We start from the raw sequence: 24,365 nt of genomic DNA on the forward strand, positions 1-24,365 counted from the left end.
ACGAATGGGATCGAACCAAGGTGTTCCAGTACAACAGATGGGTGCGCTAACTATTAGGCAACAATCTGTTCTTCTTTCTTTCTTTATTGGTTAGGCCAAAATCGCCCGCAAGCTTTTGTTGTGCCAACGCCAGGTAGCTCCATGAGACGATTTTACGCATGGGTCGCATTGCACGCGTGCACTCGTCAGTTAATTCTATCAGGCCACATGTCAGTGCAAGAAGATGCGGGCTCGGGCAATAGTCAACCTTACAACTGTCGTTCGCGTAACAGTTCTCTCCGCCACGCACCTGTCCTCATCCTTTTTCCCTCGACAAACGTCAAATATCGCCTTCATCATTTTGGCATCACAGAGTCAGCGCCTTGCATCTCTGCGTTCGAATTAACCTCTGTTTGCATTTCTATACTAGCTTGTGAACGGCGTAAGTGCGTAAAGATAAACATTGCGTGAGATTTCAAGTTGCATAGGATGCTAATAAAGCCACCTGCACGCATCGCGTTGAGTTGTGTAGAATTTGATTTACAGCTCCCTTTAAGTTTTCCTTCTCATAGGTTCCAACTAATGCGTTGGATATGCGAAATAAATATATTTTTTTGCGGTTCTCTGCTCCGCCAATACTACTATGCTTTGCTACAGCCGCGGCCGAGATCAAACTCACGGCCTCGAGCTCAGCAGCGCAACGTCATAGGCACGTGGCTAGCGTGGCGACTGGTATCAAATTATACGCTGCGAGGGGCGGTGGCTGATTCTTCTCCTGACATTTCCTCGCCTAAACGGCTGTTTCTATAGTCTCTCCGGCTATAGACGATGGCTAGACGAGGCGCTCTATAGTGCCCATTTCCCGCTCGCGACCACTACCAAGAAGCTTGTTGTTCCTGTATACAGAGGTGCTGCACGTGAAAAATTACAAGCAAGAGAGAATTAAGTTCATTCCGGTGGCATAAACAATGACCATTTCCGTTTAGTGACTCATCCAGCTCTTTCCATAGCCGTATAATTTTTTTTATGTTGACCGCATGTGTAATTTTCGTAGGGCATAATGCAGTTAAATAAATGAGCGCAGGCATTATTCATAAGGAAGTTGCATAAGCGGTCTGTTGAAACGCGTCGTCCGTAATTAACCCTTCATGCTAGTCTGTCCATGCTCCCGCAACTCTCAGCACTTTTCCTCTATTGTGGTCTTAGCCCCTGGCTCCCTGGCCCCTGGTCATCTATCTTTTTGTTTGTGTCTGTTCCGATAAGGGCGGGGTGCGAGAATACTCGTGTAACGAAGGCGTAGGATAGCGGGAACATTCAAAATGTTTGAATAACGACTGGAGCATTTTTACTGCTCGAATCGAAAAACAACAATTCTGAAAGATGCATACTTTCTCAGTTGTTTTCGAACATTTCACATTGGCAGATGTGTACAATGATGAATACAACTGATGCAGTAGGAACTGGGTAGTTCCTCCCGAAGGGGCGAAACGTTGAAAGCGATAACAAGGGTTAGCGTTGCTCGGAAGCTACTTATAGACGGTGTTGTAAAAAAATCTCAGCCCCGCCCGAAAGTCGAAGCACCGATTGCGATAGCAAATTAGTAGATAGCTGTACGAAGTAAGGATAGTAGTTTTATAGGCCGCATAAACTTGTAAACATTCGCTTACTAACTAAATTAACAATGATAGAATGTGTAAGCGTGACTCAACAAGGACGTAGAAAGAAACAGACACACGGAGACAGCGCGTGTCTCCTTGCAGCACCGTAGCAGCTGCCGGAGAAGGACGCCCCTCCTCCCTCGCCTCCTCTCACTTCACGGTAAACATGAACACATCTCGCTCGATGAGCGCGGAAATTCGCTGTTAAAATTCTGGAGTGAGGAATAGCGGCAGCAGCAAGCGAATGCATGCCTCGCTTCAGCGCGAACGAAACGTCGAAAGCACAGCGCATACCAAGCTATCGGCACTACGCGCACTCTGCAAACATCGCAGATCGCTTTGAAGGTGAGGCCCTAGCAGGCGCGCACTTTAACTACGTCGCAGATCACTTTCAGCGGTGGCGTAGAGGTAGAACACCCGCCTCGCGTGCAAGAGGTCCGTGGTTCGAATCCCGGTGCCGCGCAATTTTCCACCGGATTAAAAAAAAAAAAAAAAAAATCCGCGTGTTCATAAAATTGCATAAACAGGCCTGGAGTGTGGCCTGATGCCGGTGACCGGAACCGGTAACACACTCCCTCACCAGAGCAGGATTGGCCACCCTGGTGCAGTACTTGGCCACAACCTCCTATATGAACACAACAATCAAACCCCGGCCCTCAGTCCCCAGCAGCTGCGAAGCAACTGACCACGGCGGCGGTCAGACCTGCGACGCTGCAGAGGGTGCTAAGAATCCCTGGCTCCGAACAGGCCGCCATTGGAATATGAACCTGGCAACGTTTAACGCAAGAACATTATCTAGTGAGGCGAGTCTAGCAGTGCTATTGGAAGAATTAGAGGGCAGTAAATGGGATATAATAGGGCTCAGTGAAGTTAGGAGGCCAAAAGAAGCATATACAGTGTTAAGGAGCGGGCACGTCCTGTGCTACCGGGGCTTAGCGGAGAGACGAGAACTAGGAGTCGGATTCCTGATTAATAAGAATATAGCTGGTAACATACAGGAATTCTATAGCATTAACGAGAGGGTGGCATGTCTTGTTGTGAAACTTAATAAGAGGTACAAAATGAAGGTTGTACAGGTCTACGCCCCTACATCCAGTCATGATGACCAGGAAGTCGAAAGCTTCTACGAAGACGTGGAATCGGCGATGGGTAGAGTGAAAACAAAATACAGTATACTGATGGGCGATTTCAATGCCAGGGTAGGCAAGAAGCAGGCCGGAGACAAGTCAGTGGGGGAATATGGCATAGGCACTAGGAATAGCAGGGGGGAGGTATTAGTAGAGTTTGCAGAACAGAATAATATGAGGATAATGAATCCGCAAGCGGAATAACCGAAAGTGGACATGGAGGAGCCCGAACGGCGAGACTAGAAATGAAATAGATTTCATACTCTGCGCTAACCCTGGCATCATACAAGATGTGGACGTGCTCGGTAAGGTGCGCTGCAGTGACCACAGGATGGTAAGAACTCGAATTAGCCTAGACCTGAGGAGGGAACGGAGGAAACTGGTACATAAGAAGCCGATCAATGAGTTAGCGCTCAGAGGGAAAATAGAGGAATTCCAGATCAAGCTACAGAACAGGTATTCGGCTTTAAGCCACGAAGAGGATCTTAGTGTTGAAGCAATGAACGACAATCTTGTGGGCATCATTAAGGAGTGTGCAATAGAAGTCGGTGGTAACTCCGTTAGACAGGATACCAGTAAGCTATCGCAGGAGACGAAAGATCTGATCAAGAAACGCCAATGTATGAAAGCCTCTAACCCTACAGCTAGAATAGAACTGGCAGAACTTTCGAAGTTAATCAACAAGCGTAAGACAGCTGACATAAGGAAGTATAACATGGATAGAATTGAACAAGCTCTCAGGAACGGAGGAAGCCTAAAAGCAGTAAAGAAGAAACTAGGAATTGGCAAGAATCAGATGTATGCGCTAAGAGACAAAGCCGGCAATATCATTACTAATATGGATGAGATAGTTCAAGTGGCTGAGGAGTTCTATAGAGATTTATACAGTACGAGTGGCACCCACGATGATAATGGAAGAGAGATTAATCTAGAGGAATTCTATATCCCAGAAGTAACGCCAGAAGAAGTAAAGAAAGCCTTGGGAGCTATGCAAAGGGGGAAGGCAGCTGGGGAGGATCAGGTAACAGCAGATTTGCTGAAGGATGGTGGGCAGATTGTTCTAGAAAAACTGGCCAGCCTCTATACGCAATGCCTCAAGACCACGAGCGTACCGGAATCTTGGAAGAACGCTAACATAATCCTAATCCATAAGAAAGGCGACGCCAAAGACTTGAAAAATTATAGACCGATCAGCTTACTGTCCGTTGCCTACAAAGTATTTACTAAGGTAATTGCAAATAGAATCCGGAACACCTTAGACTTCCGTCAACCAAAGGACCAGGCAGGATTCCGTAAAGGCTACTCAACAATAGATCATATTCACACTATCAATCAGGTGATAGAGAAATGTGCGGAATATAACCAACCATTATATATAGCTTTCATTGATTACGAGAAAGCGTTTGATTCAGTCGAAACCTCAGCAGTCATGGAGGCATTGCGGAATCAGGGTGTAGACGAGCCGTATGTAAAAATACTGAAAGATATCTATAGCGGCTCCACAGCCACTGTACTCCTCCATAAAGAAAGCAACAAAATCCCAATAAAGAAAGGCGTCAGGCAGGGAGATACGATCTCTCCAATGCTATTCACAGCGTGTTTACAGGAGGTATTCAGAGACCTGGATTGGGAAGAATTGGGGATAAGAGTAAATGGAGAATACCTTAGTAACTTGCGCTTCGCTGATGATATTGCCTTGCTTAGTAACTCAGGGGACCAACTGCAATGCATGCTCACTGATCTGGAGAGGCAGAGCAGAAGGGTGGGACTAAAAATGAATCTGCAGAAAACTAAAGTAATGTTTAACAGTCTCGGAAGGGAACAGCAGTTTACGATAGGTAGCGAGGCACTGGAAGTGGTAAGAGAATACATCTACTTAGGACAGGTAGTGACTGCTGATCCAGATCATGAGAGTGAAATAATCAGAAGAATAAGAATGGGCTGGGGTGCGTTTGGCAGGCATTCGCAGATCATGAACAGCAGGTTGCCATTATCCCTCAAGAGAAAAGTGTATAACAGCTGTGTCTTACCAGTACTCACGTACGGGGCAGAAACCTGGAGGCTTACGAAAAGGGTTCTACTTAAATTGAGGACGACGCAACGAGCTATGGAAAGAAAAATGATAGGTGTAACGTTAAGGGATAAGAAAAGAGCAGATTGGGTGAGGGAACAAACGCGCGTTAATGACATCTTAGTTGAAATCAAGAAAAAGAAATGGGCATGGGCAGGACATGTAATGAGGAGGGAAGATAACCGATGGTCACTTTTTCCTTCCTTCCTTCCTTCCATTAAGGGTTACGGACTGGATTCCGAGGGAAGGGAAGCGTAGCAGGGGGCGACAGAAAGTTAGGTGGGCAGATGAGATTAGGAAGTTTGGAGGGTCAACATGGCCACAATTAGTACATGACCGGGGTAGTTGGAGAAGTATGGGAGAGGCCTTTGCCCTGCAGTGGGCGTAATCAGGCTGATGATGATGATGATGATGAGATCACTTTCAAGACACACGTGTGCCCGCAATGGTCCCTACGGCGTCTGTGATTCGCATGGCCAACGCCGTAGTTGACGCCGGGGTTGTCTCCACTCTGTACGGAGCGGCGGCGAGGAGGACATCGAGGCACCGTAGCAGCTGCCGGAGAATGACGCCCCTCCTCCCTCGCCTCATCTCACTTCACCTCACCCTCCTGCCTCGCGCGCCACAGGAGTGGGCACTCATCCGGGCAACAATCCGAGTCGCGTTCCTCGCTCGCGCACGCGAGATTGAACCGCGTTCGCCGACTCACCCTCACAAGCTTTCACTCATACGGAACCTCATGGCGCCGGCGACGGCAGAAATGCGCCTGGAGTGTCCATATAATTGCTATCGCAATAAAATACGCCGCGGTGACGTAATAGCGTAACGCAGCGCGCGAGGGAACTTCTGCTGCACAGCTGTTATAGGCGTCTCCCAAAGCTGGCGAGATAAGGAATGCGGCCACCGGCGTTGGAGGCGTCTTACACAGGGGTGTAGAGACAGAACGAAGAAAATCGCCAGCGTCTCTACATTGAAGGGGACTGTCCGTTACGCTCAGAGAGCGAGATAGATAAAAAAAAACGGAAGGGAAGACTGGGAGATTAGCCAGTGTAAGTACCCGTTGGCTACGTTGTACAGGGGTAAGGGGCAAAGGGAATAAAAGTGTTAGAAGAAACAAATAAAAAAATAAAGTGAGATAAATTCATACAATGACGCGCTGCTACGCGCAAACTTGCAAAGTCGATGTCGCAACTCATAAGCCCTTACGAACTTTGGCAGAGCAATTAAGGCCTCGAGTCCCTGAGTGCCGAAACCCGCCTGGAGCCGTGTCCTAGAACTTTTTCGTCTGTCAAGCACCGATCGTCCACTTTTTCGAGCAAGGGCGCGAGCACTTGCTAAATTGTGACGGGAACAGTCACAGAGGAGGTGAATTGACTGTCTCCTCGCAGCCACAGTTGTCGCAAGCAGGGATGGCGGCCATTCTAATGTGAAAAGAGTGGGCGTTCGCGAATGCCACGCCGCGGCATAGAAGTGTTGCTTCCTCTTGTGGTATCCCTGGTGGAAAACGAAGTTAGAGACGTGAATACAGTCTCTGGAGACGTGCGTTGGTGAATTCACCGCTGTTCTAGAGTGTATTTAAGCTTGTGTGCCAGAAGCAGAGCCTTTGTGATCGCATCGGTTCTCGAAAGTGCTATAGATGTAATATTGGCACCGTGGTGGGCCGATCAGCAGGAGTCATCCGCACTGGAATTGCCAAAAATTCCGCAGTGACCCGGTATCGACTGGTAGATTATGTTGTTCCCTCAGACCAGTGCATGCGACACCATGTCTTTATGCACACAGCTGCACGACGGAAACGCGAAGCAGTATAACCACTACTCCCCCCCCCTATGCATTTGCCGTGTCCGTGGACAAACATGTCGGCTGATCGCGGAGGTAGTGCAATACCGGGCCGACCCGAGGCGGAGGTGCAGCAGGCTTCAAGTATTCCGCCAATAATAATAATAATAATAATAATAATAATAATAATAATAATAATAATAATAATAATAATAATAATAATAATAATAATAATAATAATAAACATTAAATGAAATAAATCAAGATGCATTGTTTCAAGTTGGTGGGCATACTGGAATCGTTTGTGAGCAGCACATGGACTCGGGAGCAGGAGACATAATTGCCATATGTGCAAAGGGCAAAAGGTATGTACAACCATACACCCTTGACTCGCAAGAAGGCAATGCCACCGACTGTTGGGATGTCTGTGCGGTACAAACGAAAGATGGAATTGTGATATCCACTGTGTATATAGCTACAGGCACACCCAAGTGAGTTAGCGAGAAGTTCATGACCACGCATTTTGCATGGGTCAGCCGTGATGACACTACCACTATGACCATCTTCAACGGGGACATTTCGAAACCAGACAAGAAATTATTAGCACCATGCAAAATAGGTCCAAGATAAGGCGTTTTTACTTTCCGGAGCCGTGAACACAGATCACTACGAAAAACAGAAACGGCGGCACCGGTATGCATCAGAGCTGACGCGGGAACACCTTCGACAGTTACAGAAAGCATGTTGGCCGGGCGAACAGGAGGAATTTTTGAAGAACGATTGGAAGCAGTTTCCCCTCCAAAAGCTGCAACAGTTAGCTTTCCGACTGCTGGTCGACAAGATGGGAAGTGGGGCGAAGCGATGATGTAGATCGCCGGTAAGGCGAAGGAGAACGACGTCTGGCCGAACGGGAACTGTGAGGCAGATTGGGAGCAGCTGGAGGAAACGGAGAGCGCTGCTGAGGGAACGAGTACGATCCGGGAAAGTAGGCGTCTGATCGGCGAGTGCGGTCTCTCTCGTGCTCAGCATATATAGCCTCGTCTTCATCCTGCTGGCGACGGCGGCAGAAGCGAGATATATGGCCGCGTATACCACAGTAAAAACAAACCGGACGAGGTGGTCGCCACTGAAGGAAGGATGGCGCAGCAAGTGCTCTAGTTCCCATCGATGCCAAATGTTCATAGGTAACGTTAGTAGGCACGGAGGTCACGGTAGGGGTGGGTAGCGAAGCAACATCCGCGTAGGTAGGTGTGGGGCGCGCTACCGGAGAAAGATGCGTCGTGGGTGTAAATCGCTATCAACTCTTGCATTACGACCTCGCGCAAGTCGAAGGGGGGGGCTGGGGCACAGGCCACGGGTGAACGCCTCAGGTCTTGTATTTGAAGCTCTTCGCGGATGATGGTGCGGATAAGAGCGCGTAGATCTGGAGAATGGGGAACCTGAGCATCGCTGCTGTCTTGTTGAAGACGAAGAGACTGCAGCTCGTCTAGGCGCTGACATGTGGAAGTGATGTCTTAGACAGAAGCCGGATTTTGCACGATTAAGGCGCTGAAAGCGACAGACCCGATGACTTTTAATATGTGTCGAACGCGTTCGGCTTCCGTCATGGTGGGCTTCGCACGGCGGCACAGAGCCAAGATATCCTCTATGTATGAGGTGTAAGGCTCTTGTGGAAGTTGGAGGCGCGTTCCCAGCTTCTGTTTTGCGACTTCTGCACGGCCAGACGAGGAAGCGAGGATTTGCCGCAGCTTGGAAGTAAACGTGCACCAATCTGCAATGACGGATTTTGGTTGAAATACCACGTCTTTGCAACATAGGTCAAGTAGAATGCTACGTGCCTCAATTTCTGGGTGCTGTTCCACTATTGCGAGAACTCACGTGGTCGTAGTGGTCGATCCAATCGTTGACGTCATCACCGCGGAGCCCGCAAAGACAGGGGGATCGCGTTGAGGGTTCATCACAGTCCAAGAGGGCGCCGCAGGCGGAGTAGTCTCTGTGGTAGGGTTAGAGGCGCCGAAAGAGCCGGGGTTGGAAGTGTCCATCGTTGTAAGGGTAGGCGGGCGCAGGTCGCGAACAGAACGTAGCTCCAGGGAGGACGGGAACGCGAGAGGACGTCGCCGGAGTCTTGACGTACCTCCACTACTATATATATATATATATATATATATAAGTGCCATACAGAAGCATGAAAATACTTGCTTTCCTCTTTTTTCTGTACGCTACTTCAATAAATTGCGATTAAATCATTACTCCAAAAATTGGAGAGGTAGAAATGTCCCGCACAAGGCTTTACTGGTAATAAAATAACCTCCAGCGATTGCCGAATGGTGTAACAGTTGATTTGCCGAAGGGGGTCCGAGCTCCTGCTTAAAGAATGGGGAGGGGGCCGCGCCCCTGCCCCCCTGGCCCCTCCTGATTTCAAGCACTGACTGAAACCAAAGGTTATCTCTTACGTATGAAGGATATACTTGAAACTTGGCAACATAACCTCTTTATGAAACATTACGTCCGCACAACATTTGAGAGAAGCACGATGGGGAAGCATATAATCACGTGCACTTTGCTTTCTGTTGACATTTCCTCGCTTTTGCGATGTCCGTGTAATGCTTATTCCTCTCTGTTATTAATTTAGTTATCGCGCAGTGTGCGCTCGAGGGATCAGACCTATCAGATTATTGTTACGTCACGAGTGTCTTGGCTGTTGGCACGAAGAGTGCGTAATTATCACGTGCACTGACACGATGCATTATCGAATTGGTGCTATACATAAATTTCACTTGATCCAGAGCCAACAGAGTGGATCAGATACGAGGCGGCCGCCAGAAGCTTCACTTGATTCAAATACTGTTTACCATGTTGGCAACATTGTCACTATTATTATTGAGTTGCACATAGATTGTTTAATAAATAGTTTGAACTTGGGAAACATCGGCCACCGAAGAGCCAGCTAACTCACAGTCGTGAAGAAGAAATCCATGTTACTAACTAATGCCGAAACGGCAAAGCAAACGAAAGGCGTAAAATAAATACGATCAAACGAATAAAACATCATGTGTGATGGTTAATTACGTTTCGGTGTTTTCAGTTTGCATTTTCCTAAAATTCGGTGGTATATTTTGCTTCCTTTCTAATTTCACAGAACATTCCTGGTTTTGTTTTTGCTTTTTGCGATCGCTGTACATCTCTGCAGATAAATCTGACGGGCTTCTTAGGTCGGTAACCTCTTTTAATGCAATTAGCGTTCTTAGGATACTTCGTGCACTTTCTGGTATCTGTGTCCGTGCGGATATAATTTCTTTCAGACTATCTTCGGTCACTCTGTATTCCATGGTCTAATGAGTAGAACCTCGGGTTGATGCGCTAAACGAATTGGGTCGAAACGAACCGCCCGACCAAGTTGGGTCACTGGGTATGTGACACAGGGTGTATGGGCCACTCTTCAGTGAACCTCTTTGACGACAAGCTGGGTCGGAAGGTAGGTGTTACTGGGTCTGCACCGCTCTTCATAATTACTTCATAACAAATAAAACGCTTCATTACCAATTACACGCCAATAATAAGAAATACTGCTAATTGCATTAACCTCGCCAATCACCTACGAAGGATAAATGCACCTCCGTCTTTCACTTTTCTTCTCGCGTTCAGCCTATTTGTTTTCTGTGAAATTTTGGTGAACTAATTTTGCTGACATAAGACGTACTGCATGGCAGCACGTTTAACTCGTTAACACCGTATTTGCATAAAATACACAGAATAACAAAGTAATCAGAAATCAACGAAGCGAATGATCAGTTACAGCAACATTACTAAGCGCGGATTACGCGTGAGTGCATTTGACATGGGAACACAGATTTAATGAGATTTTATTTGTGAAGTGACGCTGGCAGGAAGCTCCAAATAACAGGGGAAGAATCGCTAGACAGGTAGGACACCGCGTTAGCATCAGTAAACTTGCCCAGTTACCAGGTTTAACGCTTATATGGTACGGAAACATTGACGCCGATAGTAGTTGCTGTTCTTATTACATTTGAGAGCCTTACCCGCTAAAATCTATGTACGATTCAGATTGCCAGCGCGTGATCTCCACTTCTGCTCGGTAGAAAAAGATGTGCAATTGTCAGCGATTAGACTGCTCCTTTCCATCTGCGTATCTTGGCAACGCCATTCAGCGGAACGGAGAATTAGACTCGGACGACGACGAACTCGCTCCTTGAGCCTGATGAGTGCGCAGACGCTTGGCACAGGGGTAGGCTTTATGCGCTCTCCTTTACACCGCGCACTAGGCCACCGCACGTAGTACAACTGACGTGGCTTTCCGAGACCGTGTGCAATGGGCCTGAATAATCGCTGCTCCGTGCGCCCGAACTTGATGGAGCCTGATATGGAAAATGTCGACCGGCCGGGAGCGTTTTCGACTACGGTGGACAAGCTGCTTTGGCGACTGGCTACCACGTTTTACTTTCTTGAGGGAAATATGCTGATGCTTGGAAGGCTTGATTAGCGCACCTTTTTGTACGATGGAAAAATTGTCATCATTATCTCATCGTTTTGAGTTTGGCGCATGTCAAAGATCCGTGCCATGTTTGGCATGAAATGTACCTCAAACGTACATACATATTGGTCACATGTCAAACATACACAATGAAATGAGCACATAGGCTCACTGTGAACAAGGCTCAATGTGAACAAGGCTCCCGGGTAGGAGCCAAAACAACTTTGAATTTTGTCCTAAATGTTTTTTTTCTTGGCAGGTGTTCTCTTTCCTCATCGTGTCTCTCTCCTACCAGCCGTGAAACCCTCCATTTCATGTCAAATATACAAAATGACTAAGTTTAACTTTGTCGCGGTTAAAATGAAGCTTTTAGGGAAAAATAAGGAAGGGTGTCATATTTCCGTGCTAGGACGGCAGTTAGAGGGTGGCGCTTGCGTTAAATTTCTCATTCTATTTAACTAGGTTCGCTTGAAACAGAAGGCCCTACCTTTAACAGGGATAAAGTATCTATTGCCCTTGACGTCTTCCTGATTTCGTCGTATCGGCCACTATGCCTCATAGGACATGACGCAATAATTGGGTTTTTTTTTTGGAACAGAATTGTGCTTCGTGTAAGAGGCTAGGATTTGTAAATTTTGAGGAGGTAAACATTATGCAGATTCAGCGCACATGCTAGAATGTATGTGAAACAAAACTTTCGGAAAGCTTATGATGCTTGCAATTGTCTGTTTCTACCGTACTACTTTAATCTCATGCAATGCACGCGTTTATGCGCTGCACCATTCACATGCTATGCCAAACTGCAAACACCGATTCGGGCGGGTGCGCACTGTGAGGCGTATTGCCTTGATGTATGACGTCAATTTCGCAAAATTTTTTTTGGCAGAATAGCAATAATAGACATTATTATTATATATTTTAGACTACAATTTCTAGGAAATTAAAGTGTTATATCAGGTAAAAAATTCATAAATATTAATAAAGATGTTACCGAATTTGAATGTCATGCCAGCTCCCGTAACATAAATTTAATCGCCATAAAGAAACAAAATCTCGCTGCACACTTATCGGTGCAATGAACCAAAAGAAGGAGACCTGAACAATACTGACAGCGTAATGCGGAAATAACAAAAAGAGAAAATTCCTTTTTGTTAGGTATGACTTGCAACAAACTTGAACGACGTGAAATGTTCTTACTATTATATTTTAGGAGTTTAATTGCGCAGCCAATTATGTAACAAAAAATTGTGCAAAGTATTGTTCAAAATTTAATTATTAGAAAAATAGTTGTGCTTGACTTATGAAATAAACGCAACAAAATGGTTTCTCAGAAAATCATCCACAAAGAATGCAAATACCTGCAGCACACACACACACACACACACACACACACACACACACACACACACACACACACACACACACACACACACACACACACACACACGCACACACACACACACACACGTACAAACACAATATATTCAGTTAAGCTAAAGTGCATCAAATTCGTGAAGTTGCCTCCTGCTCATTTCTTTTTTTGGTCTAATTTGGCCCCTGGGGGATCTCACATCTATATTATAGCTTATTTTCAACTATTAGTACTGCAGCGGCACTGGGCGGCCTTCACATTTAGTGGTCAGTGAATTGTAAGACACGTTTAACTGTGTAAAGCGCCATGGTCTATCATAACTGGTTTTAACATATTAAGCGTGCCTTTGACATTGCTGAAATGACAAAGCGTCAGGTACAGCCAACTTGAAAATGGGAAAGTTCACGTAAGTATCCTTGGTTGCCCTTTGCCAATTCGTACTCTGGATGCGCTCATTCGGGACAAGACACCTGTCACGTAGCAGTGACGGCGAAGAAGGCAGAAAAATTTTGATTAACGAAACTGGCGTTTTATTGGGCGAACTTGTGCCCTCAAAAGCAGGCTACACTCAAAGAACAACGATAGGGGTGAACACACTTGGCGATTGTCGAAAATCTGATCAGCGGGTCAATCGCGTCGGCTTTTATACATCAGTCGTCGAACGTTCCAGTGTAATCGCTGGGACCCGCGTGCCTTCCACGAAGTTCTACATTATTCGCGTCGCGCACACATGCAATCAGACTACACAAGGTTCGGTCACAGACAGCCGATGGAATCATCGATAACATTCCAGGAACTTCCGACACATGCAGGTGCATCCTGAGCTGTGCGATAACATTTGTTAGGCGATGAAACGTGTGGCCCGATAAAGACAAACAAGTACACGTGTCACACCATTTGATAGAGGACCAAAATCTATAATTGCTTCCTTCCATTGTAAAGCTGCAGACCAGAATCCTTCAACCACCTCCCGCATTAGTCAGCAATTTTCAACGCACTTCCTGAAGCACCACTGGCACCTAGTCTTTCGTCTATAGTGACTTTCGTGCATTGATTTCTGACAAACTTCCATTTCCCTCGCTTTTGCGCACCGATCTTCGCCATACTGTAGCTACTAATATAATTGAGAAAATTACAGAGTGCGAACACAACAAAGAGCGACAATTTGCTATTTGTTTGCCGCACGAAAAGCAAAGAAAGTGTACAGAATATTTTTTAAACATGCTGCGTTTCCTTTGTGAGGGATTATGTTTATCACAAATGGAAACACGCTGTATGCTTTTGAACCGTCGTATTACTTCTTTGAAGGTGATATTACGTTCATAAGCGAAGAAAACACACCACAATCAGATCACATTCAGTTTTCGCGTCAAACCGGTACAATCGTTTTCCATTTCATAGACGGTGGGTGGGATTACGACTTTAGCTATAAATTTTGTAAATGACAGATAAAAAACATAATTCTTGCTACAAGATGTTCTACATGATTCGCGCATCTATTAAGCAAAACACAAAGCTCGAGTGTATTTTTTTCTAAAATTCCGTTTTGAACTAGCCGCTATACCTCATAGTTGTGTGCACAACACGCCATCTCGAAGCATTCCTGTTATATCGTTTCTTGCTGTCGTCCTCCTTGCTTGATGCAGACAACGTTTCTAGGATGTAAAGGCGGTCTTTCTTTCTCTCACATTGCGTAAGCTATCATAGTCCCGGACTTCTCGCTCTATTTTACGCTCTTTCACCGAGATTCGATCCTGTAGCTCCAACTGGGTTCCAATAGTGCAGGAGTGGTAGCGAAGTTAGTTTTGGACTTCAGTGGCCCATTAATATTACGGCCGTAGAATATCCTTCGGTCCCTGAAATGGCTACATGTCTCAAGAGAGCTTCTGCAATGAGGCTCAAATTCAGTAACATGTTTTTCACTGTTCAAAAAAATTATCTCTGCCTTCCCGTCGAGTGGAGAATAGTCTGCAATACGTCCCAGTAGCCATTCCCTGAAAGAATTCTTGAATTGAGCCGAACTAAACTCAGGTCCGGGGTCTGACCAAACATGTCTTTGACGCCATGACGAGCAAGAAGCTGGTTGAAAAATGGATGATGTCTTTCTTAAGTGTTGGTTGGAGTTCTTTCGGAGCTTTCACTAAACAACAGATTACATATAGGTATGCTGAAATGGAAATTGTAGGGACCGGTAAAACTGTAGGAGTATTCTTAGTTTGATATTATTGTGTAGCACGTATTGAGCAGCAGAAATCTATATCGGGAGTTTTTCATGTTGCTGTACAATTTTTTTCATTGACACTTGTCATCTATTTATAACATTCGAGAGGTTGATTGATTAATTAGGACTAATTATGTAGTTAAGCGGAATGCAAAACAATTTCAGTATCTCCACGCGAAGGCAAAACACATTACCTTAGTTCTGTCCAGCTATGTGGCATTTGGATATATTGAACTCTTGCTGAATGATAGTTGGGACACTCTCTATATTGCTTTATTGAACGACATTCTTAATTCCGAAATGTTAAGAAATCATCGAAACGCGCTACTGCAGCATTCAGAGACCCCCTGCAGATTTATTTGAATTTCTTAATTTTACATTGTGAAGAAAATGTTATCCTGAATGAAAGCATCTGTTAGTTGCAGTCTTAAGAGGAAGCTTTAGCTCGGGTGCTCCTATCTAAATACATGTAAAAGGAGAATTCGTTTTTCTCGGCAACCAGTGCACCAAATTTGACGGGGTTTGCTGCGTTTAAAAGAAAAGCTTAAAATCTAGTGACTGTTGGTCTCGAATTTTCGATTTAGGTCGTCAAAGTTTTATAAAAATTTGGCGAAAATCGCAAATTTTCAGAAAACGAAACTATCAAGCTTACAACTCCGTAACTCAGCAAGAAAAAATGATATCGCAATTCTGTGAATTGTACCTGATAGCACATCTAAAGCGGACAAAACTGATATGTTACACATGAACCTAAAAAAATGGAGTAATGTGTAATTACAACTTTTGCAGAACCTTCGTAAACAACGTAACAAATTCACGTAAGATGCAAATTGACACACCAAATTTGTCCGCTTTGAATGGTCTAATGGATGCCGTTTACAGAATCGCGATATCTGTTCTTGATGCAGAGCTATTAGCTTGTAAACTTTGTGCTCCTATTTTTTTCAAACGTCTGAATTCTTGAAAATCCTTTTGACAAAATTTAAGCCCTAAATCAAAATTCCGCTTCCAACAGTCACTAGAATTTAACTTTCTCTCTCAAATGCAACAAATTTCATTATAAATCGGTCCAGGGGTTATCTCAGAAAAACGTTTTTGCGTTTTTACATGTGTTTGAATAGGCCGCGTCGGAGTTGGGCCCGAGCTAAAGCTTCCTCTTAAGAGGAAGCTTTAGCTCGGGCCCCACTGCGACGCGGCCTATTCAAATACATGTAAAACGCAAAGAAAACGTTCTTCTGCGATAACCCTTGGACTGATTTTCATGAAATTGGTTGCATTTGCGAGAGAAAGTTAAATTCTAGTGACTGTTGGAAGCGGAATTTCGATTTAGGGCCTCAATTTTGTTACAAGTATTTTGAAAAATTCGGAAGTTTGAAAAAAATAGAATCACGAAGATTAAAGATTCATATCCCTGCATCAAGAACAGATATCGCGGTTCTGTGAACGGCATCCATTAGTTAATTAAAAGCGGAAAATTTCGACATGTAATTTTACATCTTACGTGAATTTGTTACGTTGTTTACAAGGGTTCTGCAAAAGCTGTATTTCCATGTTATTAAATTTTTTTGAGATTCATGCGTAGCATATCAATTTTGTCCGCTTTGAATGTGCTATTAGATGTATTTCACAGGATTGCATTATTATTTGTCGTTGGTGAGTTACAGAGTTGTAAACTTGATAGCTTCGTTTCCTGAAAATTTTAGATTTTAGTCAATTTTTGATAAGGAATTGACGATTAAAATAAAAATATTGGAAACCGGCAGTCACTAGACTAAGTTTTTCTTTTAAATTCAGCCAACCTCGTCCAATTTGGTGCAGTGGTTGCCGAGAAAAGCGAATTCTCTTTTTACTTGTATTTAGATAGGAGCACTCGAGCTAAAGCTTCCTCTTAAACGTACATTGCAGGCACAAGCTCATCTTAACGTGTACGCTGTGCTCGTGTCCACGAGTGGTGCAAGAGTAAAGAGCATCGGCCATGACAGTGACATACACGGCTGAGGTGGCCACGTCCAGAGGATTCGGCTGCTTCTGGAGATTGCTTCTCAGGTGAGTATAATTCATTCGATTGCTGATTGGTGCACTAATCTGTTTCTAATCCATGCAGTCTCTCAGACCAGTAGCGACTATGTGCTTACAGTGTGCCTTTTAAAGACGTTGGCTTCTGGCTTATCAAGTAAATATGAGTTTAGTCTACCCGGAAAGAATTAATATAACGAGCAGCATCATACATACTGCAGGACATGTTCCGTAGCAGCTTACATCTTTGCTGGTACATACAGGATGTCCTAGCTAACTTTAGGCAGAGTTTAAAAGTATGCGAATGCCACGTAGCTGGACAAAATACAGGCAATGAAGTTTGCCGTTGCTTGGAGATACCCTAATCATTTTGTCATGCCACCTAATTAGATAATTATTCGTAAGTAATTAATCAGCTTCCCAAATGTTATAACTAGATAAAAGTGTCAATGAGAAAATTGTAGAGTGACATGAAAAACTCCCGATACAGCCTTCTGTTGCCCAATACGTGCTGCATAATAGTGTGAACGTGAAAGAAGCCGGCAAATGCACGCAACATCGCCGCGCGAGTGGCCTCTCGAGGCACTCTGCGTGTTTTCGCGGGCCCGATATGAGAGTTAACGGAACTCTTAAAACTCGCCCGAAATTAAAGCCCTGCCATGACCCTCTGCCTCCCGATTCTCAAGGCGCCAGGATGACTTTTTTTTGTCCGGGGGCAGATTGTGAAGAAGAAGACGCGTCTGAGGGCACAGCCGCATCGTCAACGCGTGGCTCGGCTCGCGCTGTTGATTGCTGACGTCTTTTTGGACAGTGCTTTGGGCTGTCTCGCCGTTCCCGGTCGCTGCGCCTTTGCATAAGGAGCCGCAAATAAACCTCTTCTCACATGTTGTTTATTTTCTTCAACTACGTCTGATAAGACGCAGCTACAAATGGAATTGCAGGAATGATCGTGTTCTCTAGAAAGCCTCTCCTTGCTAAGTCCTGACTACAAGTCATGAGACGTCGGCTAAGAGAAACGGGACGCTGAAGTGGCTGTCTAACTGTAGTTATGAATTGACAGAAATGTCGGTGTCACCCGTGAGTGGAGTCTTCGTAAGCTAGAAAACACAAACAGTAAGATGGCCTTGAGGTTATCGCGATAGCTTCTCTCTTCGTCATGGGTTATGGTTTATCAGCAAACATGCGATTCATTATATTCTTGTGGAAGAAAATTTTTAACATAGAAATTTAGAACTATTACTGAACGCAAGCGCTTCCCTCCCCCCTCCCCCCCAAACAAACGAAAATACATTAACATATGTGGCGTCACAGTTGTATTGCCGCTACTGCACTTCAGGCGCTAAATTCAAAAGCGAAAGATTTCCTATAATGTAATTATTATTAGGCAAACCTTGTCAGCGAAAAAAAAAACAGAAATTGAATTTTGAATACATGCTTCACTATTGTAATTTTTCTTAATGCTGCATTTAACACGCCTTGAACAGCTAACGCTGAAAATAATTTTTGTAAGCATGACGATGACGTAATGCTTCGAAGCGCTCGCTCCTCTTCCCGGCTTAGCGAGCCGCGCGCTTTGATGCAGGTGGCGGGGCAGCATCTACAAGCTGGTGTGGCCGGACCTATGCGTCTACTTGCTCGCCTACTATGTGCTCAACCTGCTCTACAGATTCGCCCTCAGTGATGACAACAAACTGTGAGTCTGAGCTGGGCGTTCGCGTTTAATGTTTATATATTTTTGTTGTACAAGAGTGTTTCAACAGCTGCTAACTGGTGATCCCTGTTTGAAATATGTAGTCGCATGTCTCGTATGTGTTCTCCCCCCTCCCCCCATCCCCACATGTGCAATATGGAGTGCCAATGAGAAAATGGAGCTGTGGGTTACATACGCGTATAATGTACAGTCATGTTGTACCCATTTTTCAAGTGAAGCAGCACACTTGGTATATCGATATACTAGTAAGAATAATACTAACGTTTATATTTCATCATCACACTGATAAAGCAAGGTATTGGTGAAGGCTGCTATTCGTAGAGGCAGCTTGACAAAGGCCCACAGCTACCTTTGTACAAAAACAGTCAGCAGCGGCAATTACAATAACATGCAACGTACAGCAAATCTGTTAAAAAACACACGCACAGAAGAAACCTTACTCTCATAAACATAGAAAGCACAAGGAGAAGTGTAATGGTGAGCAGAGAGCCAACGTAATTTAAAAACTTAGTGTATGCAGTTTTCGCAATTCAATCGGTGTACACTGCAGAAAATCTATACCAGCTTCCACATAGTTATTAATAGTGTAGGCGTCATGTAGGAACATTTATCTTTGAAATAATTTTTTTTCGGTTCAATATTAAATCCTATATTGATAGTGTGTCAATATGAATATCAATGACCTTGATTTATTGTGCCGCTGATAGTTCTGCGTACAATTCACTGACCTACATTGCGAGTTGCACTGAGCTACACTGAGCCAAACTTTAAATACATGCAACCGCCACGTAGCTGGAGAGAACCAAGGTAATGTTGCTTGCCGTCGCATGCAGATACTCAATATTATTTGTTTCATTCTACATAATTACATAGTTAGTCCTACTTAATTAATCGACTTCTCAAATACTATAATTAGATGAAAAGGGTCAATGACGAAATTGTGGAGCAACATGAAAAACTCCCGATACAACTTTTTGTTGCTTAATACGCGCTACACAAAAGTGTTTTTCCAAGCTTGAAAGAAGCCCGCGAATACACGCAAAGTGCCTCGAGCGGCCAGTCCCGCGGCAATTTCGCGTGCATTTGCGGGCTTCTTTCAGGCTCGGAAAAACATTTCTATCTAGCACGTGCTCGGCAACAGAAAGCTTTATCAGGAGTTTTTCACGTGGCTCTACAATTGCCTCATTGAAGCTTTTAATCTAATTATAATATTGGAGAAGTTAACAAATTAATTAGGATAAATTATTTAAATAGGCGGAATGAAATAAACAACTTGAGTATCTCCATGTGACGGCGAACAACGTTACCTTTGTTCGCTCACTTTAGGTGGTATTTGAATATCCCTAATGTTTTTTTTTTAATTTGTACGTGGGACACCCTGTATATGGCGCCACACAGTATTTGATAGTGATTACGTCTCTGCATAGAACGAGAAGAAAGGGGGTCAACCGAGGGGCCCGATTTTTATAAATTGTATGATGAGAAGCCAACAAACAAGGACACCAAGGAAAACATAGCGGAAGTTAGTTGTTCTTACTAATTAAAGAGATGATGAATTAGTTGGTGTAGGTGAAAGTGGGTGAAGAAAGAACTTGCTGAAGGTGGGGATAGATCCCACGTCTTCGCATTATGTGTGCGATGCTCTAACCACTTCATCCACTTTCTTCATCCACTTTCATTGCCATTAATTTACCATTTCTTTAATTCAATTAGTAACTACACGTAATTTTCCCTATGTTTTCCTTGGTGTCTTTGTTCGTTGCCTTCTCATGATACGTTGGTGCGTGCATTTCAGGGAGCACAGAGCAATGTTGCGGTGAACAAAGACGATGTTGTACTTATAGCGCAAAGAGGAAGTACTCTTAGAGCGTCATTATTCTAGGATCAAGCAAGGAAGACAGATAACGTTGTCCGCTGTGGGCATGCCTGCAGTCGCGATAATTGAGGTCAGAGCCGAGGGGATGGTTAGGCCTACCGATATTTTTTTTCCCATTGCGCTGATAGCAGAAAACCGTAGATTTGTATCGCTACACACTCACTCGAAGCTCTGGCATGTGCCCAAAAAGCATGCGTCGAAAAACTTCATTCGGCGGCAGTGTTAGCTGCAGCTTAAGAAGACATGGACAAAGTTGCTCGGAGAACTTTCAGCTCGTAGATCGCATATTTGAGACCTCCATAGATTGTATAAAGCAAGAAGTGTTGAGATTTCATGTATGTAACATGGAGGGGCGCGCCGGCTTCATTTTGATTGCCTGGCATTGCACGCTTCTCTGGCCCGAATTTTGCGGTAGAGAGCGCCATTCTTTTTTTCAATAACACGAGCGCGCTCACAATGAAGGTTCGTGTTTGCTTACAAGCACTCGCGAACGTTCCGTGCAGTCCTAGCGGCTTTTCAGATAAGCCGTCTTCCATACTAGCTGCTTCTCTAAACCACGGATTAAACAAGAGACAATAGCGTCGATCAGGGCCTCTGTGTCACGCTAAGACTAGTTAGGCTTAAGATGGAGTAAGCGCATTGTGGAAGCATATCATTGGGTGCCGCCGCGCGCTGTTCAGTTTCTTCGAGCAGGTGTGCGTCTACTGCGGCAACTTCGCCGACCTGATCCCGGTGTCGTTCGTGCTCGGATTCTACGTGTCGGTGGTGGTCAAGCGCTGGTGGGACTGCTTCTCCGCCATCCCGTGGCCCGACTCGCTCGCGTTCTTCGTCAGCACTTTCCTGCACGGACAGGTATACCACCCGGCTCGCTTCATTGTGGAGTATCGCTTCCGGCTGCCTGTTCGCCTTTGCCGAGTCGCCAGCCGCCTGAGCACCGCTTCTGCCCGCAGTGTGCGCTTTTCCTCGAGTATTCCTCGAGGCCGCTCTGCCTGGTAGGTCGCAGATATTGCAGATTACCTTTCTGAGGCCGCAGAGTTGCCTACAAAGATTACTGGAGGAAACCCGGGATGGCGCGTCTATATTTCAGATACCATAGGAACGATGCGTATTACGTGGATTTGTCTTAATCTTCGTGCCTGCAGCTTCGCATGTTCTTGCGGAGTAATTTTTAACGCTTTATGTTTCTGATTTTACGATGGGTCTTAGTTTAGTAAAGAAGGCGTGGCAATAACTATCTATGCACATTCATAATCGCGGCGAACCTATTCATTTATAATACAATACTTTGTCTAAATCGGGCTCCGCGTCTGCAGCAGATTCTCGCAATCTGCTGTGGTCGTGTGCAGGGACAAAATCCGCAAGATATAAAGGGCTCAGAGGTGCCAGGATACGGACATTATTCGAACGGTCAATTATAAACGATAACTTCCAAACGTAACTTACGCAGCTTCCTCAAGAAGAAGGCCAGCATGCATTTATTTAACCACAATGTGCCATATGAAAACCGTGTGGTAAAATAAAGTTCAAATTATAAAGAGTACCAATCACAAGGCAGTTTGAAACCATAAGCGTGAAGTTTAGGAAAATCCATTTATCGACGATTATTCCCATGGTGGCTGAACCGTCATGCCTTCAGCTCCCGTATACAGGAATGCCACTGTTCTGTTCAACAATTCGTGTAGAAAACTCTGCCTGTGCCGATGAGTGTCCTGACCTGTATCTCGCCCACGTACTTCTGCTTGCAGCGCCTTAACGGCTTCACTTTAAAACCTTGGCTGATCTGCACCGCTACCTGTGCGTGTGCGTGTGTGCGTGTGCGTGTGCGTGTGCGTGTGCGTGTGTGTGTGTGTGTGTGTGTGTGTGTGTGTGTGTGTGTGTGTGTGTGTGTGTGTGTGTGTGTGTGTGTTTGTGTGTGTGTGCGCGTGTGCGCGCTATGCAAGAGCTGAACACGCAGGCTTGCAGGACGCACTCTCTTGACGTTGATAAGGACAAATAATTCGCCATAGACCTTTCTGTAACGACGTGCATTTAGCCTTCGCGGCCGTGATTGAACAAATTATATTCTTCGCGGTCACTGCACATCTTCACATCGTGTTGCCGTGCTGATAAAGAGAGAGAGAAGGCAAGGATGGGAATTCAGGGAGTTCAACCAGAGGTAGTTCTGGTTGGCTACCCTGCATTGGGGAAAAAGCCGGGGACGGATTCATTGTCCCTATCAAAGCCAAGTGAGCGCTCTCTGATAGCCCAGCAGAAATGCGCTAGTAACAAGGCTGCTTCGTCTGTGGAGCTACAAGCTGAGAGAGTATTGCCTGTACAATTGCTCAGACAAGTACGAGTGATTTGATAAAAGTTTGTACCATAAGCAATACCTCTTTTTCTGTTGTCGACTGTTATATGTATACTTTGGCTTGCTAAATCGAGTGAAAAGAGCACATGGCACAAAATTCGAACTGGAAGACCAAACTTCATCGCACTATTGGAGGTCCCATGACGCCACGAAAAAGATAATGTTATCGCAGCTAAGATATTAAAGAAATTATAATATACAGATCCAACGCTTATGTTGGAATATATGTGAAGCGGAGCTGCAGGGAAGTAGCCATTATAAGCTTTACAATTATCGGCGATGCCACAATTTTGCTTGCCTTCATCATATGGAACGTGTAATCCTTCCCAATGTGCATGTTTACCTACCGCATGAATCACAGCTTTATTCCGTATGCAATTTTTATGCCATGCATTGCACCGCTTATAGGCTGTGCCGAAGTGCAAGCGCCCTCTAAAGCGGATGCCGAGTGTAAAGCGTCTACGCAGTGATGTCGCGAGCTCGAAGGCAATGCGCGATGCTTCTCGAGTGAAGAATGGCGGTGACTGGCGTAGCAACAGGAGCGTGCGAAACGTGTCAAGCAATCTTGAAGGATTCTATACCTCTCGTTTCCTAGTAGCACGTGCCCACTCGGAAGAATCAACCAAGTATAGGCACACTCCCAGTAGCAGATACTGAATGGCTAAATGAAAGAAAGTAAATATATCAAAGAATGCCTAAAATATAATTCCTTGTAGTGCTAAGAGACGGTGTGCTTTGAGAAGGCTTTATGTGTTGAGGTTTGATGTCGCAAATAATTGTTTCGTTTCTTTCGCAGAACAGAAGTGAGCGTACTTGCACTAATTTGTCGGTCCGCTATTTATTTATTTATTTATTTATTTATTTATTCAGTTACCTCACAGGCTCCCGAAGGAGTATTGCCTGAGGGGGGTATGCAGGGAATTAGCAAAAAGGGTTATATAACATGGGTTATATAAGCCATTTACCTGGTACTTTTATTCGATGCACACGTAACCTTCTTATACATGTACCCACAAATCTACCAGCAGAGATACTCACCGACCCAGCAGCCACGTCACACCAGGGATAGGCAATGAAAGCCTCGCTTTAAATCTGACGCTAGTAAACACCTTGTATTAGGTGGAGTAGATGATGTCCAGTCCCTATAGGAGGCGTGACTGTATGGTTAGCGTTGCCACCGCTGCGAAGGCTCCAGGCGGGTGTACGGAAAGCGCATCTTCACCTTGAATTTTACGTGAAACGCACGCACAAAGAAAGCTATTTGCGAGGTATATTTGCAATCTTTGTGCAAGCGCGACCAAAATGGCGATCGACGTGAATCGGCCTGAGCTTGTGTTTGCTTCACTGCAGCCACTCTGTGGCTGCATTCATCTGGTGGGATTCCGCGTTAATATTAAAGATGTTACTTGATTTCGGCGCAATGACTGCGTGTTGGGCTTGCTTACTGCAGGGACTTTATCGCTGGAAATGTATTCAGTAGAAGCGAAAGGCGGAAATGCTCGAGAAAGAAGAGCTTATTGTTCTGATATCCACACTGCTGCCGTGAATCCTTTTAAAGCAGATAAGAACACCTACTTGCAGTGAAAAATCAAGGTAGCTTTCGAGGTGTCGTTGGTCCGTTTGCTATGCACCGTTGCTCTAGCCTGGCAGCGCTCAGAAAATATGCACACTTCTGACTTTCGTTGAGGTGCACGAAAATTAGAATATTGTCAAAAT

The 24,365-nt window shown here is 45.0% G+C and overlaps 1 protein-coding gene across 2 annotated transcripts in view; it reads left to right on the forward strand.

Moving 5' to 3' along the window:
* The window catches only part of LOC126519312 (bestrophin-4-like), an 84,739-nt gene that overhangs the window by 9,015 nt on the left and 51,359 nt on the right, over positions 1-24,365 (forward strand). For both annotated transcript variants that reach the window (XM_055065218.2, XM_050168938.3), the window contains exons 2-4: positions 16,605-16,745; positions 18,298-18,408; positions 20,983-21,154. In XM_055065218.2, the coding sequence (XP_054921193.1) occupies positions 16,675-16,745; positions 18,298-18,408; positions 20,983-21,154 (354 nt within the window). In that variant the 5' untranslated portion in view covers positions 16,605-16,674. The remainder of the gene's footprint in view (positions 1-16,604; positions 16,746-18,297; positions 18,409-20,982; positions 21,155-24,365) is intronic.

The sequence above is a fragment of the Dermacentor andersoni genome, chromosome 10 (assembly GCF_023375885.2).
Source record: "Dermacentor andersoni chromosome 10, qqDerAnde1_hic_scaffold, whole genome shotgun sequence".
NCBI lineage: Eukaryota > Metazoa > Arthropoda > Arachnida > Ixodida > Ixodidae > Dermacentor > Dermacentor andersoni.